Source organism: Dysidea avara, chromosome 9 (genome assembly GCF_963678975.1).
Source record: "Dysidea avara chromosome 9, odDysAvar1.4, whole genome shotgun sequence".
In the NCBI taxonomy this organism is placed as follows: domain Eukaryota; kingdom Metazoa; phylum Porifera; class Demospongiae; order Dictyoceratida; family Dysideidae; genus Dysidea; species Dysidea avara.
The window spans coordinates 28,269,972-28,287,458 of NC_089280.1; the positions used below are offsets into that span (position 1 = coordinate 28,269,972).

Genomic DNA, 17,487 nt, shown 5'->3' on the forward strand with positions numbered 1-17,487 from the left:
TGTGTCCATTGCTGTCTGCAAGCTTATGTGGAGCCACACCCACTAATTGATTATTGTACGAGTTGTATATAGTCTAGTCTTCCAGCAGGAAAGTACTTTTGTGAGCCACACCCACTTTAATATATCAGGAAATTGTAATACTAGGTATGCATGAAGCCACACCCAATTACTGTCTGTAAACTCACAGTAGCTATGTGGAACCAAACTCACTGACTGATTTTAAATTATAAACTTACCGGCTTAGTTATCACATAACTACTCGTTTACTCAACACGAATCGAACGCTCAAAACATAGTCTCACTCGCTTGAGACTACCTGAATAATCTGGGTCACATCCGGGTCAAATCCAGATCTGACCCGGATTGCTATCCGGGTCAGCAGTAGCAACCTGGTTTCAATACTGATCCATTATATAGTCATTCAACAGTTTAGGGTATAAATTGGAGCATTTCACATTGCTAAGGTCTCCCGTAGTGAGGTATGTTACTATTATTAGCACAACTGACATCAGCAATATTGTTAGTATAAATAACATCAACTACTGCTAGTTCACATTAACTGATCAACTATACAGTATGGTAGATATGAGGAGTCAACTAGTCATACTGCTCATACTAGTCAGCTCACTACTGGCTACTAATGCTGATCAATCCTGTGATGACCTCCTCCAGCAATATAACCAGAAGTGTATAAAATGTACTCCAACCATTAGAAGTTACTGTGATCTTGCTGACCTGCCACGTTATAAAGCTCCTTCTGGTATCTATCAGTTAGTATGGAATTGTAGTAGTGGATCACCCTTCACACTGGGTCTCCTTGATGTCTACTGTGATAGGGACTGTGATGAAGAATGGATGATTGTACAGAGAAATATTAAAGATGGAGTGAAGTACTTTGAACAAGTTAACTTCTTCTAGCTGATCTCTCTACAGGGTGATTTGTTTGTAGCTGAACTATTTACAAGATAACTTCTTCTAGCTGATCTCTCTACATGGTGATTTGTTTGTAGCTGAATTCTGTATAGGTGATTTGTTTGCAGCTGGGCTCTTTAAATAATGGTTTCTTTGTAGCTGAACTCTCTACAAGGTAACTTCTTATAGCTGATGTCTTTACAGGGTCACTAGTTTGTAGCTGAATTCTCTACATGGTGGTTTCTTTGTAACTGAACTCTCTACAAGGTGACCTCTTTTAGCTGATCTTTCTACTGGGTGATTTGTTTGTAGCTGAACTCTCTACATGATGGTTTCTTTGTAGCTGAACTCTCTACAAGGTAACTTCTTCTAGCTAATCTCTCTACAGGGAGATTTGTTTGTAGCTGAACTCTCTACATGATGGTTTCTTTGTAGCTGAACTCTCTGCAAGGTAACTTCTTCTATTGATCTCTCCACAGGGCGATTTGTTTGTAGCTGAACTCTACAAGGTGATTTCTTCTAGCTGAACTATCTCTTTTCATAGTTGCATGAACTCCCTACAAGTTAACTTCTTCTAGCTGATCTCTCTACAGGGTGACTTGTGTGTAGCTGATCTCTATACAGGTTTCTTGTTTCTAGCTGATCTCTTGAATTCTCTTCAGGGTGACTGCTCTATTAGGATGACTGCTCTATTAGAGTATCTCGATCTCGCACTTGCTGCACCAAGTTGGATTTCGTGTTATAACTCCGTGGCTTTAAGTCTGATTCTTCTACACCACTGATGATCCTTTCTAAGATGATTACTCCATCTGTGCAACGATTTTCAAAGCATTACCCCAAGCGGTTTATCTGGTAGGCGTGGCAAGCAGTCGTTTTTTTATTAGCTAATCTCGATTGCATAATTGTTACACACTGTTGGTTTTTTCGTTGTATCTTCCTGTTTTTTAGCTTGATTTCTTTCAAACCACGAAAGGTTTGAGGTTCAATAGTTAACCTATTCACCCACCGTTTTTCAGCTTCTTCCCATACGCGGTTTACCCTGTAGGCGTGACAACATATCGGTGTTATTTTTCGTGAATAATCGCTCATAACTCTTTGCCTGTTTATCGTATTCCAGCCAAAGTTGGTACCGAGATGCGCCTTTATATCCCCCTTCTGTGTGCCAAATTTCAAGGCAATCGGATGTGGCGTTCGCATTTTATAGCAGTTTTTGTAAGTGTGTGACAAGAAAAAGAAAAATAAGAAGAAAAAAATGAAGAAACTGAGCCAATTTTTGAAGTTGCATATCTCGGGAACGCATGAAGCGATTTCGCTCAAATTTGGAATGTGGAGTGCTGCAGTTGGAGGGCATGTCCACAGCAAAAATCGTCTTGTTTCATCAAGGAAACACAGAGCTATGGAGGTGCGAAAATTGCGTTTTCTTTCTTCCTGTCAATATACTCACGGGTGTTACGCGCCGGCTTCTTGGGCCGCACGACACACTACCATGTGTCTTGATGATACAGTTATTTTTGACAAGGATCCACAACAACATATGATTCGTGTTAAGCAGTTTTTACAGCGATGTAAGAAAAGGCAAATCTCTATCAACAAGGAGAAGTGGAAGTTTTATTGTACAGAGGTCACTTTTGCAGGTTTTTGTCTGTCCCCAGAGGGGTACCAGTTGGACTCTTTAATCACAGCAGCTATTTCACAGTTTCCCACACCCACCACTCGTACAGAACTGCGAGCCTTTATGAGCCTAGTCAATCAGTTAGCCTCAGGTACCAATGCAATTGCGGGGCTCATGGCACCATTTTGCCCACTACTCAGCACCAAAATGAGTTCTTATGGACAGTAGAGCATGACCAAGCAGTCATGAAGGATAAGGAGTGCCTCACAACAGCTCCAGTGCTGGCATTCTTTGACATTGCAAAGCCCACACGGTTATGCACGGATGCGAGTAGGCAAGGTTTGGGGTTTGTACTACAGCAACAGGGAGCAGATGTACAGGCACTTGGTACAAGCTGGGTCACGCTATTTGACTGATACAGAGTCGCGATATGCAGTCATAGAATTGGAACTGTTGGCTGTGACGTGAGTGCACCATGTTTTTGACAGGGCTGCCACAGTTTGAAGTGTGGACAGATCGCAATCCACTTGTACCAATTCTGAACAGCCACAGACTAGATGAGATAGAGAACCTGAGGTTACAGCGCATGCACATGAAGATCATGGCATTTAATTTTAAGGCCATATGGCGTAAGGGGGCAACAAACCAGGCCCCAGATGCTTTATCTAGGAACCCAGTTAGCATCCCCACCCCAGAAGAGTCATTGGCTGAGGGCACTAACCAAGATCTTTCAGCGGTGGAAATCAGAAATATCCACCAGAGCGAGATAGAGAGCATTCATTTGCAAGAATTACACTAACAAGCCAGAGAAGACGATAATTATCAACAGTTGAAACAGTATATTATGGAAGGCTTCCCAGGCCACCGACACATGCTGCCAGAAGAGACCAAGTCATTTTGGCAAGTCCGCCAACATCTCTCAGTAGAAGAGGAACTGATATTGTATAGATGTATACTAGTTATACCACGTTCCCTGTGTAGACAAGTGTTGTTACAGCTTCATGAGTGTCACCAGGGATCCATGCGGACAAAACAAAGAGCACACTTAACGGTGTACTGGCCAGGCGTAGACCATGACATAGACCAAATGATACTAGCTTGTAAACAATGTTAGGACCACCTCCCTTCACAGCCAAAGGAACCAATTATATTCAAGCCCAAACCGCTACGGCCATTTCAAGAGATTGCAGTGGATTTTTGCTACCATGCAAGGAAGTATTATCTTGTGGTAGTGGACAGCCACACAGATTGGCCCACAATAATCCCCATGGGAAGGGACATCACAGTCAGAGGCCAAGAAACACTGGCAAATAACTTGCTATAATTTATAAAAATTTGGTCTTTTATCATTGACTCGTACAGTCTTGCTGCATTCCTAATTAATTCCCTGTAACTCTAATTGGCTAGCAATTTAGCCGCCTTTTTTCTCATCTACAATGCTGGAGTATTGGGAAAGGTACCAATTTACTAGCCTATTAGATTTACAGGGAATTAATTAAGAATACAGTCAGACTGGACAAGTCAATGATAAAGGACCAAGATTATTGTAAATTATAAGTAGTTGTCAGTATATATTAACATTCATTTCTTGGCCTCACCAGATATTAGCTCCTTTAGTTGCCAGTTGCTTTTAGTTTGTATAGCCAAGCTGTTTTTGTATGGGGTATATAGCCATTACTGTATCATAAATCAGATATCACTGGCTTTTCTAGACATAGCATGTGGAACACAATTCATCAGTTAAGACTGTTTTATAGGGCTGTAAAACAACAGTACAGTAAAACGGTCTTTGTAAAGAGGTGGTCTTTTTAAAGAGGTGACCACTAATTGAGATTACCTAAGTACCTTCCATTCCACTGAATCCAGACTCCCGATTGCCCACCAACACAATGGCATGTGGCATTATGGTTCTCGTTATGGTTACGTTACCCATAATGTCACATGAGAACTCACGTGACCCACAGTAGGAGCTTATTTTCTGTCTAATTCAATTCTTTCAATCGACAGAAAACACAGTTGTACAACACTAAAATAATAATTGTATGATGTGTCACACATTGTACTGGTAGTGTATACATATTATCCTTATTGAGGTACAACACATTGACACAATGAACAGTTAGTATAGTCACTGAATGATACAATCACGAAGACGTATCTTTGTCTCAATAGAGAGCAGGTTGTATGATTTGTGGTTGAGGTGTACATATGGTGGTTGTCATATGGTGGTTGTTGATTTGGATAAATGTGGGCGCAGAAGTTGTGCCACCATCCACCATAACTATTTCCACAGTTACCACTACTTCTTTCATTGTCATTATCAGATGTACTGAATCTCTGGCCATTCAGTGAGTGGGTCGCAAAAGGATCAGTAGTGGTGCCAGTAAATCCTCCGATGGTTAGAGGATATTCTTTACTCTCTAGTCCTACACTGAAAGTGTTGTAGTGGAGATGGGACCAGGTGTGGTTCTCATATTGAAAGTCAATCCTCAACTCCCACTTACCTGTCTGTGTAAAACAGTGCAATGCTTTAAGACCGTACCAGAATTTACTACTTTTGAGATCTCCAAATCCTTCTTCATAATCTTTCCACTTCTTATCTAGAGAGTTCAGCTACAAAGAAACCATCATTTAGAGAGTTCAGCTTCAAACAAATCTCCCTGTAGAGAGATCAGCTAGAAGAAGTCACCTTGTAGAGAGTTCAGCTACAAACAAATCACCCTGTAGAAAGATCAGCTAGAAGAAACCACCATGTAGAGAGTTCAGCTACAAACTAGTGACCTTGTAGAGACATCAGCTAGAAAAATTACCTTTTAGAGAGTTCAGCTACAAAGAAACCATTCTGTAAAGAGCTCAGCTGCAAATAAATCACCTGTACAGAATTCAGCTACAAACAAACCACCCTGTAGAGAGATCAGCTAGAAGAAGTTACCTTGTAGATTGTTCAGCTACAAACAAATCACCCTGTAGAGAGAACAGCTAGAAGAAGTTACCTTTTAGAGAGTTCAGCTACAAAGAAACTATTCTGTAAAGAGCTCAGCTGCAAATAAATCACCTGTACAGAATTCAGCTACAAACAAACCACCCTGTAGAGAGATCAGCTAGAAGAAGTTACCTTGTAGATCATTCAGCTACAAACAAATCACCCTGTATAGAGATCAGCTAGAAGAAGTTACCTTGTAGAGAGTTCAGCTACAAAGAAACCACCATGTAGAGAGTTCAGCTGCAAAGAAATCAACCTGTATAAAATTCTGCCACAAACAAAATTGCCCTGTAGAAAGATCAGTTAGAAGAAGTTACCTTGTAAATAGCTCAGCTGCAAACAAATCGCCTGTACAGAATTCAGCTACAAACAAATCACCCTGTAGAGAGATCAGCTAGAAGAAGTTACCTAGTAGATCGTTCAGCTACAAACAATTCACCCTGTAGAGAGAGCATCTAGAAGAAGTCACCTTGTAGAGTGTTCAGTTACAAAGAAACCACGATGGAGATTTCTGTAATCAATATATGTATTATATATATATATAATTTGTACATTTACTGATAAAATATTTACAGTACATCTACTTCATCTTTTCTTCTTCCTGTGGTAAAAAAAGATAGGTTAAAAAAGTCGCCTAAATACAAAAAGAAATGAAATCTAATCCAAAACAGCCAAGCTGTAAAAAAAGTGTGCAGCCCTCAAAAAGGCTATGGTAAAAAAAGATGTGAAATCCAAGGTGGCGGCCAAGAAATGGCTGTGATGGTAGGCTAATGGTAAAAATTTTAATAATGACAATTCAGGTGAATTTTTGTGCCACTTGGTCTTGGCAAAAAATTCACCTAAATTTCCGTTATTAAATTTTTTACCATTAACCTACCATCACAGCCATTTCTTGGCCGCCACCTTGGATTTCACATCTTTTTTCACCATAGCCTTTTTGAGGGCCGCACACTTTTTTACAGCTTGGCTATTTTGGATTAGATCTACTATTCTATGATATCCTGTCAGTCCCTCCAACGCTTCTGCCATACGACGATTATAGTGCTCTGCAATTGACGAGAGCCCATACGGAGCCCACAAATACTTGAATCTCCTGTAAGGGGTAACGAAAGTTGTGAGTTCTTGGCTCTCGCTTGCTAAAGGACATTGATGGTAGCCTTTGGCAGCAACAATAACTGTAAAGTATTTGGCTTCCTGTGCAGCAATGTCAGTCACTTTTTTCTTAGTTTCTACCATATCCATTGAGTCCAAATAGAGATCTCTGTGTATTAACATGCTGGCTTGTTAGACACTTTTTTCTTTACCTTTTTCAGTGATCTCTATTCCCATGTTTCAATTTTCAAAAATTATTTTTACACTAAATATCACATGTGATGAAAAGCACCTTTACAGAATTGCATCTAACATCAGACATAGTGTTAAAAAATGCTCACAGAAGGCTGCACTTAGGCTACTGTACGAGGGTGTAGATACATGTAGCTGTACTTATAAAACAATCAGATTGAAAACTGAGCACGCTTAAATTATTGACCATACCCTAAAACAATGCGAGCATGGTCACCACTTGTCTTAATAATCTATCTGCAATCAGCTGCTGTAGAAAACAAGACATGGCAACAACGCTTTTGATGTATGTAGCTCAGCAACAAGATCAAGAAAGCAGTCATAGCCACACGAGTATGTCATAGCTATACTGATAACAAACTATAAGTAAAAGTTATTACCACTTAGATAATGTTATGCCCAGCTCTGATCTTTATAAGACAATAAGGTCTTCAAAAACCACTAAGATACCTGATAGCAGGTCCTTAAAGTGGTTAGAAATCTGCTAGCAGGTTTCTAACCGACTTTGCTAGAGACCTGCCAGCAGAAAGGCTTCAAGCATTGCACATCTCACTTCTGATCATTGATTTGCTATGCTCTTCCAAGAATATTCAGGCTAATAGCCTGCAGTAGTGGGTGATCAGTTGATCACCCAAGCTAATACCAAATTTAACAACTGGATTCCTTTCATGCCTAAAATAATTCGATTATGGGAGGTAGAACCTAACATTGTAGCTATGTTTGTTATGATGAATGGACAAATCCAGATATTACAGAAAATTCTATCTAGAGCACATGTGTTTCAGTAAGTGTTTTACACCTGTTCGTCTTCTATTAAAGACCCAGGTGTGTAAGCTTCCTTGTGGAATGGTTATTCTGTGTTACCTGTAATGTGGGTGTGGTCTGTAATCAAAATCGTGCTGTGTGACAACTGTTCGCCATAGTTATCCCGGCACTCAAGCCTCGTCTTTGAACTGTAACAGTGTCTATAAACCTGTTCTTCACACTGCTGTGATGCCATGGGCACTCAACAACTCGTAGCTTTTCTTGTTCACACATAGCCACGCTTTCTATAGTATTGTTCTCAGTTCTGGCTTCTAACTTTCAGGAAGCAGCGATAAGGTGCAAGCTAGATTTCTCCAGTGAATACATGTTCGGTCTCCTGCACTCATTGTATTTTAACATTGCATGACAATTTTAAAATGACATATCCAATCCCACAATGACTTCACCTATACTATGTACCCATATAAACGATAACATTATCCAAGTTGGCTAAAAACTACACCCTTGGTTCTTCATGGTTTAGAAACAACCTCAGTCTAGGTTCCTAATCTATACTGATCATTCATTATAACTCTTTATTGCTGGAACCTTAAATTAATAATTATACTAGCATATAAAGTGTTAATATGTGTCAATTAAAAGTGTTTTCAAGCAAAATGTATTATACAATGTACATCAAATAAAAGTGTTACTTGAAATTCACTCTGGATATAATCAGAAAGAGACCCGTTGTCTCTACAGTGTGTGTAGTGACTGACCATTCACGGTGAAAATACACTAAATTTGGGTAGCTAGTAATAATTTTCTTAAATGGTAAGGGTTGGGTTCATGCCTCTTACCCCTTCCCCAGAGTGTGCTCTTCACACACGTACACACACACACACACACACACACACACACACACACACACACACACACACACACACACACACACACACACACACACAACACACACACAACAACACACACACACAACAACAACAACACACACACACACACACACAATAACACACACACACAACAACACACACACACAACAACAACACACACACACACACAACACACACACACACACAACAACACACACACACACACAGTCTACCACTTTAGACCTCACCTGATGGGATAACATCTTTCTCTTCTTCCACTACACTTGAAGTGAACCATCCAAACCATCCACTAGATGTTTCTGCACGTTTCTTCTCAACCTTACTGGCCTGTATAACACAATGAAGTCATTAAAGTGTGTGTGGATAAGGAAGTCATAGTCATCTGAATTGTGGTATTAATGATGGCGTAGAGCTGGGCGGTATGAGATTTGTCAAAGCCGGTACGGTATTACAGAAAATATCACGGTACATTGTATTTTTAAAGTTTTATAGTAAATTTTCTTTTGGAAAGGGTGATAGAAGGTTGGCGAAACATGTTAAAAAGACCTTAATGCAATTAGAAAGTAATCTTTACATTGGATGATGCTATGAATCAGTTGCCATCTAATCTCCAGACGGTATGGCGGTATTTTCTAAATTCATCCGGTACGGTAGTGGTATCATTAAAATACCTTCTCCTATGATACGTACCAGTATATTGCCCAGCTCTATGATGGTGGCTGTTCTATTAGGGTGTTTGTCAAAGTCAAGTGTGTTCTTCTTGTGTGGTCAGTGGAATTGTTTATATTTATGAATTACAAGTACGTACTTCTTTGTATGCGTGCAAGTGTGCAAGTCTTCATTTGGTCAAGGATGCTAACAGGGCCTAGTATACAGAACAAGTTTTTATTGTACAGTGGACCCTTAACCCCTTTGTTCTCAGGCAATGATAAAAGTGTGAATTGTTTGGATAACTGAAGCCCATACATTATATATATATATATGCATGTGTGTACATACAGAGTACTGTTGAAACACTCTAATAGAATATACACCTATACTCAAAATTCTCTAATAGAACAGTCATTTCCAATTTCGGATAAACGAGGGTATGGATAAACAAGCCGAGGGTCTACTGTATTGTAAACAGTTATGTAATATATGCTGACCACTACTGATGGCTGTAAATAAAGTGTTGTAAATTTCACAAATTAATGTACAATTAAGATGAACCATGAACAGGGGAATGGAGAGGTCAGGAGGCTGAGTCTTCGGTTCATAAACTATACAGTATGAATATCTGTATTTTATAAAGCACAGCTAAATTTAAATAAAAAGTACAAAGACCACAGGCCTGTGAGTGAGATTCCATTCATTAAGCTGCAAAAAGAATTTATATATCTATGTCAATGGGACTCACAAAATAAATATGACTGCTCTATTAGAGTATTTCGATTGTTAATGTCCTTAACGGTGTGTAAGGGAGATGTCCTGTGCCAACTTGAGGAAGAGATGCCCAGCATCCAAAGCAGCTGCTTAATAAAATAAAGTCTTTTTGGCATTCAGAAGAAGGTGGGAATCCACTGTTGAACCGGGGGTTTACTTAATGACAAAATTACGGGACCAAAATTCATCACGAAACTTAAACAAAATCTCCATACATTTTTACATACTTATATGACTGATGACTCACCAGACCATATTAAGAGTATATACCCATGAATCCCAAATAGCTCATTGAATAAAATGAATTTTAGATACATAGTAACATAGTTTAGAAGTTAGGAAAGACTGTCTACAGTAGGATAAGTGTGGTGCTTATATATGCTCCTCATATACTACTAGACACTACCCAATCATTTAATGTCATAAAGCTGGTAACAATATGTGACCTACTGAGCAAAAACCCAACTAGTTTACATAATTCTGTGTTAGAAAGAAATTAAATTGAATACAATGAGTAAAACGCATGTGCTACAAAAAATAATCTTATGCATTCTTTAACTGCTTCAGTAAACAGTGATTGATATAACTTATCATTGCCATTCTAAGCTTGAACAGCCTTCTTGCTTGATAACATGGGTGGATACAGGCTAAATACTGTACCAGACGAGTTCATGGTGAACACAATGCCACAAGTCCCGACTCCATAGCCTGTTGAACTCGTGACTTATAATCAATTGAAAGCAGTCACTGTACATGTACAAATGGATTGTTTTGCTCTTCACCTATCTACTGCTATGACTCCACCACATAAGGCTGAAACTTTAACAGCCTATCAGTTTTTTCAAAGAAGTCATAAACAAGTTGATGTTGTGCTACTTCTAAAACCCAGGTGACCATGCGGTTAGTATTATTTCTTTCTAGCTAAATAGACAATAAATCAATCATACTATTACTTATCTAGATATATTTTGTAAATATTGCATTTTGTAATTCATCACTATGCACTGCTAAGGAGGCATTACTCGATTTAAACCACAAATTATGTATGGAAGAATCTTCTCAACTGTTTTATATTGCGTCTATTGTGTTGTCTTACAAAATTCTCTTGACAAAGTCTTTGTTCTGCTCTTCATTGTTGTTCATGTACGAGAGGGACACACCCCTGACGAGATACGCAATTTCTTGTACGTAGCTTACAAGACTTGTGTTGTTTTTTGGTCGCTACAACACCCGTACAGCCCACAAGAAAGGCTGTTCACACCATATAATTGAGAAACAGTTTCACCCGTGGCATGTAGCATACGCCTTAAAGCAAAGCTGACCTGTCTGTAAGTTTAATGTAAAGTCTACAGAGTGTTCACACTGCTTTGCTTCTTTAGTGCACAAGTGTGGGTGTGAACAGAAAAAGAAACATACGTATGTACATAATACATAGATATGCACACATTTTCAGAAACAATTTCAGGAAGCCAGACATGTGCCCACAGCTGGCCTAAAGGTCAGTTGTAGGCTTTGACCAGCTGTGGGTGCACGCCTGGTTTAAAATGAAACACAAACTATGACGATTTTTGCTCAGCAGGTAATGTATTATACACAATGCACTCACCCTTATTTCTGCTTCATTTCGTGCAACAACAATGTTACCAATATCAAGTTGATCTTCTAATTGCTGCACATCAACAAACATACATCACCATGGATACCGTGACATCACCTAGCAACGCACCTGTAGTTGAGCTAACAGGTCAGCAGATGGTTTAGAGGTCAGTAACTTCTCCTTATACTTCTCCACATATTGTTGAAATAGTCTCCTGAAATCAGTCACATGAGACATGATACATATGGTATGTACTGCTTTAGAATGGAGAAAAGTTATTTTATGCTTTACTATGTTTAAAACATAATATACCACCTGCTTTGTACACTACAGTGCTGTAAGTGGGTTGGATCATCTGGATTATCCGGGTCACTTGGGTCACATTTTGTCCCGGTAAAGTGGGTCTCTGCTTTATTGAATATCCCAGATGGGATCATGTGTGACCATTGATCATAAATTTTACAAGTTGATTTCACTGATGGAAATGTATGCAATTGAATGTACCAAAGAAACTTACACAGAGCCCCACCCATCACTCAAGAATGCGTTTGGTATTTGTAAGGATATGTGGAGCAACACCCACGTATTGGGATTGTATGTTACTGTCTGTGGGCATGCAGCCATGCCCACTTTACGAGACTGAGTGTTGTTACTTGCAGTTATGTAACTATGAGTAGGTACCAAAGAATATTATAAGACATTAGCAACAATTGACAAGTATGTATGGCTCCATGGACAGCTACAGCGACTATATAGGTGAGCTCCCATGATGCCATACTTTCTTGCAGATGATCCTTTTTAATAACCTGTATAGTTATGCAGAGGAGCTAGGACAAGTAGACTTTTTTAAAACCTAGCTATCTGTTTCATATCACATTCAGGTCAGATGTGAGTTACCATTGGGGTCAGTGGGTCCAGCAGTACCGACCCACTTACAATGCTGGTACACCTATATTAAACTATTCATGACACACTCCTTAGCAATACCATGCCAAATGGACATTACTCAAAAGCCCAAACTATTTCATACATAATATGATTGAGTTACATTATGAGTAGTGATAGAATGGTCTGCAGCATCTTAATGACTGAGTGTTGAATCTTAACCAGTGTATATGTGATAGTGTTGAGTATGACATAAAAAACACTTTTTTTTTAATTCTAGCAATTTTGGAAATGCTTGGCTGTGTCACATGAAATGCAAGACAGTGACTGGATGGTATATGTCGAACTCAAATTATGAATACAGTAAAAGGCCAATTGTACACATAGATGCAGAGAATTTAGCATTTTAAACAGCTTCATCCATGTTCTAAATTAAGTCTTTAGTTGTATTAGAAAGAAGCAATCACACTATTGCATCATATGCTTGTTAGGAAATTAACTATGTTAGAACAGACTATAAGAACAGATAGAGTGAGGATGGATAGCAACGCAACACAGTATTTTGATCACACACATTTCACAAGTGATAAAACACTCTAACAGAACATCCAATATTGTTGAGGTCAAAGGATTAATCATCCCTATGGTAGATGGAGTTCCATTCATTGATGTTACTAGGATACACTCTCTCAACTAATTGCTATGTTAACACACTACACCTACAGCTGCTGTTGTTGATACTACTTCATTCAATTACACAAACTACACAAATTGGAGGGAAAAAGTTTCTAGTCTGTAGTCAAGTGACAAAGCCATACCTTTGCATTAAACACTTAAAAAAAAGTTCCTTCCCTCTAAAATTTGGCCCATTTTGCTGTAGCACTTGACTAACAGAAGTGTAGGTGTACAGTGTTAGATTTACTAGGTTACTAGTAAAAATAAATTAAGGTCATGAATTGATCATGCACCAAACAGAATGTGCACATAAAGAGAGGTTCATTGCTCTTAGCAACCACCTATTTATATAGGACACCTCTCTAAACCGGCCAATCTCAAGAATTACACAGACAACCAACTTTGTCCCAAAGGTGACCATGTTACAGCAAGTACCACTGTACAATAGTACAAGCACTGTACTGACCAGTGTTGTCTGATGTGTGATGGTGACCACATCTCAGTCTTCCTCTTGACATGTTCTTCAAGTACACTGACTATAGCATACTGCCACCTAATGGTGATGATGTCATGTGATGTCATCACAGTGGGTAGGTGGGCTACCTACCACAACTTGTACTGATGTTTCATCTCTACTGGAGGTTTGTACTTCCTGTATCGTGTGTTGACTGTCATCCTGTCCAGCGACTCTGCTAAGATCATCACTCCCTGGAACTATTGGGAGATGAATCATGCATGCACGCACACAGACGTACACACACACGCACACACACACACACTGTACATAGATGGACACACCTGCAATTTATCCATATGCACTGCTACTTCTCCAACTGAAATGCTGACATCAGCTTGAGGAATATTTGGATCTTTTCCAGGTTTAGTGGTCAGTGTAGCCTTAGCATCAGCTGTTAATGGCCTCAAAACTATAAACATGAGAAGGAAAAAGAAAATTCTGAGAGTAGTAGTGACAAAATGTTTTGAGGAATTAGAATAACACACTTACTGTAATTTGTAGTGGATGATTTATCAGTTGGTGATATCCTATCTTTGAGGTACTTCTGTAAAAATTGAGAAGAATATGTACCTGTACTTTAGTATGTGTGCATGCACATGACTGTGAGCTGTGTGTGTGTGTGTGCACGTGTGTAGCGTGTGTGTGCACGCGTGTAGCGTGTGTGTGACACGTGTAGCGTGTGTGTGTGTGTATGTAGTGCGTGCATGTGTGCGGGTGCGCACGCACGCACGTGTGTATGTGTGTGCTATGAATGCACACATGTGGACACATTAATATACAGAGTACACACATCAACTTACTAGCCATTCTGTAGTTGGCAAGTCACCGACTAATTGTGTATCAGTGTCCCAGTAGACACTGAGGGACTTCAACTGGACAATCTAAAACCATACCAACATCCAAACATGTCTACTGATACACAACACACCTTGTAAACCATAGATCCTTCCTCCTTGTTCACTCCAATCCTCCATTGGCTGTCAGTACTCTATTAAACAATATTTATGAAAACAATATTTATGATGGCAGCCAGACATATGGCCAAAAACTTTTAAGCAAGGTCAAAAACTTTTGAACTTCAGGTATCACAAAAGTGCAGAATTGAAAAGAATATGCAAAAATTGTCACTGTCCCAACCTTTATTCAGGCAGAGGTCAGCAATTTAGTTCTTAGGGAACCTGCTTTCAGTCAAACTGTGACATTAACCGGTTCTTCATGTTACTCTGTACTAGGGTTGAGACAAATAGTTCGAAGCTTCGTTCGGTCTCATAACATTCGGATGCTCTTTTATCCCACCAAAGCTTCGTTACTATGGATACCAACATGTTAAACCAGTTGCACAAGTATTATCACTCCTTGTGGAAGCTGCCATTTACATATTTTTTGATGTAATTGTAGTTTAAACAATGGTTATACTGGAGCTATAACAAAGTGTAGGAGTTTGTGCTACAGTGTACACCCTAAGAACCATCAATTGTGGTCATTAATAGTTGACATGACATTTGCAACAAAGCTTCGAAGCTTCGGTAACATTTTGAAAAGAAGCTTCGGAGGATGTATTTGTACATTCGTTCCAACCCTACTCTGTACCTAAATAACACAATTTTGTAATGTCAAGTTTGCTTGTTTAAACGTTTTCAACTTGTAACTATGAAAATGTTTTTATATTCAAACTTGATCACCCAACCCCATACATAGGCTTCACTTTTACTGTATATCAGTTTGTAGGTTTTGCTTGCAAATATATTTATCTCATAATGTGAATATTGCTACTCCTCACCTGAACAACCAGTCCATCTAGTGTCACTCCTGCTGCAAAGTTGTGTCCTGACATTGTCACCTGTAACAGTGTGTCATGTCATTTGGTGTCTGTGAGATGAGGTCACTGTAACTCACATTGTCTTCATATCTGATATGTATACTCTTCACTGTGACCTGGTGAAGTGGAAGTAACAAGAAAGTGTTGACAACTACACATATCTGTATGATACACACTGAGACGTATATATGTGCACGCTACAGTACAAAGAAACAAATTCTAAGTAGCTACAAAAGGCATCACTACTCCCTAAGAACACTATGATGTTTGTGCAGTATTCAGGTTCTAGGAGTACTGGGACATAACTAGAACCTTTGGGAGGAGGCTGTAACAAGTCTCACATATAACTTGAGGAACACAGAGCCTACTTACTACACGCAGGCTAAAAACACAGTGCACACACACACACACACACACACGCACGCACACACACATACACGCACGCACACACACATAAGCATACAGCTGCATAATGCAAAGCAAAGTCCACATCAGACATGCAAAACACAACTATTGTCGCCCAGCAAACAAGCACTGGGATGTCTGTGCACTACTCAGGCACTTGAGTCTTGTGCAGGCAAATCCTCCTAGGGCAACACAAGAAACCGACAGGAGACAGGTCTCACAGAGAGGTTGCGGTGTGTGTGGGGGAGGTCATGCACATACGTACCATCAGTTCTATACAATTCACATACACACACACAAACAACACACACATGATACTGACATATCAGTTATCCAACATGACACATAACACACCTGGATATTCTTGATAATTTGAGTGACCAGTTTTGCTACAAACCCATCATCATTTTCTTTACTCTTTTCTACAACACAACACACACACCATAACACACAACATATTGCCAAGACCCCGCACCCTTTTCCCTCTTCTTTGCCTCTTCAATCTTCTTCAGTTGATTCTGTTTCTTTTCACGAGCTTCTGCTGTCTCTTTCTTAGCATCATAAGTAGTCCCTACCATGAGGTTGTGATGGTAACAAGTGCATGAATGTACTGTGTACCTGTTAATGGCCCAGCAATGAGGTAGAGACCTTCCACCTCAGCTATGACAGGATCAGTGAATTTTGACTTCCATGGGATTTGTAGTCTCAGTCGATCTAAATTAGCAACTCGACAACTGACGAACAAGATGTAACATACTCACCTAGGAATCCCCCTTTGACCCTGATGGGCAGGTTGAACTGGGACTATGTAAACAAAATGTTTATATAAAAAATTAATTTTATGCCAACAAGACAAAATAATATTCAGCTCGTTTCATCAGCAACTTACAAAGGCATTCTCTTTTATTTCCAGTCGCTCTAGCAAAGCATCTCCTAAATATACAGCAAATTATACACACATGTTCTTGCAAAACTGAACGTCCAACCGTTCCAGATGCCGATCTTTAATTGGGACGCGTCAAGGTTCTTGATGTACGGCCCCAAAAATTGGTTAAGGACGTTCACAACTAACGATTCGAACACCATATTGTGTTGCTGCAAGCTCTGTTAACTGTCACATACGAGTCCTAGCGGAGGACCTAACCATCCCTACTTTACGCGCAAGCTGGCGCTTAATTTCACTCCACCTGTGTGCATAGTCTCGTGCCCAGCCGGGCTCGAATTCAACCATAGATATACCTGGGGTTAGTATATCTATGATTCAACTAATTAGTATTTCACGCACGAAATTATGCCCTCACTTAGCTAGCTATGCCACTAGCTGCATAAGTTTGGGAATAGCTACCATCCGGCTCCACTGAGATAGAGTGATATCATCATATGCATGTGTGTGAAATGAGATGAGTGACTGAAATACATGTATTCACTTGTAGCCTCATAAGTCTAATCAGATGGTCTGATATAGCTAATAGACCTGTTACATTATAGCTATAGCCAGCTAACAACTGTCCGAACATTTGGATTTACAAAACAATGCAGTTTCCCGGTGAACTGACCAGCTATAGTATGTTCACGTTGAGCTGAATCCTGAAAAACAGCTAAAAATTAAAAGTGGATTTTTTCTCAACAGAGTTAACATTTCAGCCAACCAGATGATT

At 39.5% G+C, this 17,487-nt stretch overlaps 2 protein-coding genes across 2 annotated transcripts in view; both read right to left on the reverse strand.

The window, feature by feature from the left end:
- The window catches only part of LOC136267646 (intermembrane lipid transfer protein VPS13A-like), a 225,998-nt gene that overhangs the window by 20,457 nt on the left and 188,054 nt on the right, over positions 1–17,487 (reverse strand). The window lies entirely within an intron of this gene.
- LOC136266473 (intermembrane lipid transfer protein VPS13A-like) lies at positions 3,367–17,067 on the reverse strand. Its single transcript, XM_066061488.1, has 20 exons — positions 16,816–17,067; positions 16,719–16,762; positions 16,591–16,633; positions 16,448–16,543; positions 16,305–16,400; positions 16,184–16,251; positions 15,502–15,540; positions 15,386–15,445; positions 14,534–14,593; positions 14,406–14,486; positions 14,095–14,149; positions 13,887–14,014; positions 13,696–13,802; positions 13,555–13,641; positions 11,658–11,742; positions 11,538–11,600; positions 8,734–8,833; positions 5,029–5,032; positions 4,828–4,955; positions 3,367–3,458 (listed from the first exon to the last, which is right to left on the reverse strand). The coding sequence occupies exons 1-20, from the start codon at positions 16,913–16,915 to the stop codon at positions 3,367–3,369; spliced, it is 1,536 nt and encodes a 511-aa protein (XP_065917560.1). The 5' UTR covers positions 16,916–17,067.

What these genes read in the sequence shown, in the direction of transcription:
- LOC136266473 (XM_066061488.1), bottom strand. Translation starts at nt 16,915, where the DNA reads ATGGTGTTCGAATCGTTAGTTGTGAACGTCCTTAACCAATTTTTGGGG. An exon ending in GGCAAAGAAGAGGGAAAAGG is followed by an intron (nt 16,252 to 16,304) that starts GTGCGGGGTCTT and finishes GTTGTGTTGTAG; the next exon opens with AAAAGAGTAAAGAAAATGAT. An exon ending in GAAATGAAGCAGAAATAAGG is followed by an intron (nt 8,834 to 11,537) that starts GTGAGTGCATTG and finishes TGTGTTATACAG; the next exon opens with GCCAGTAAGGTTGAGAAGAA.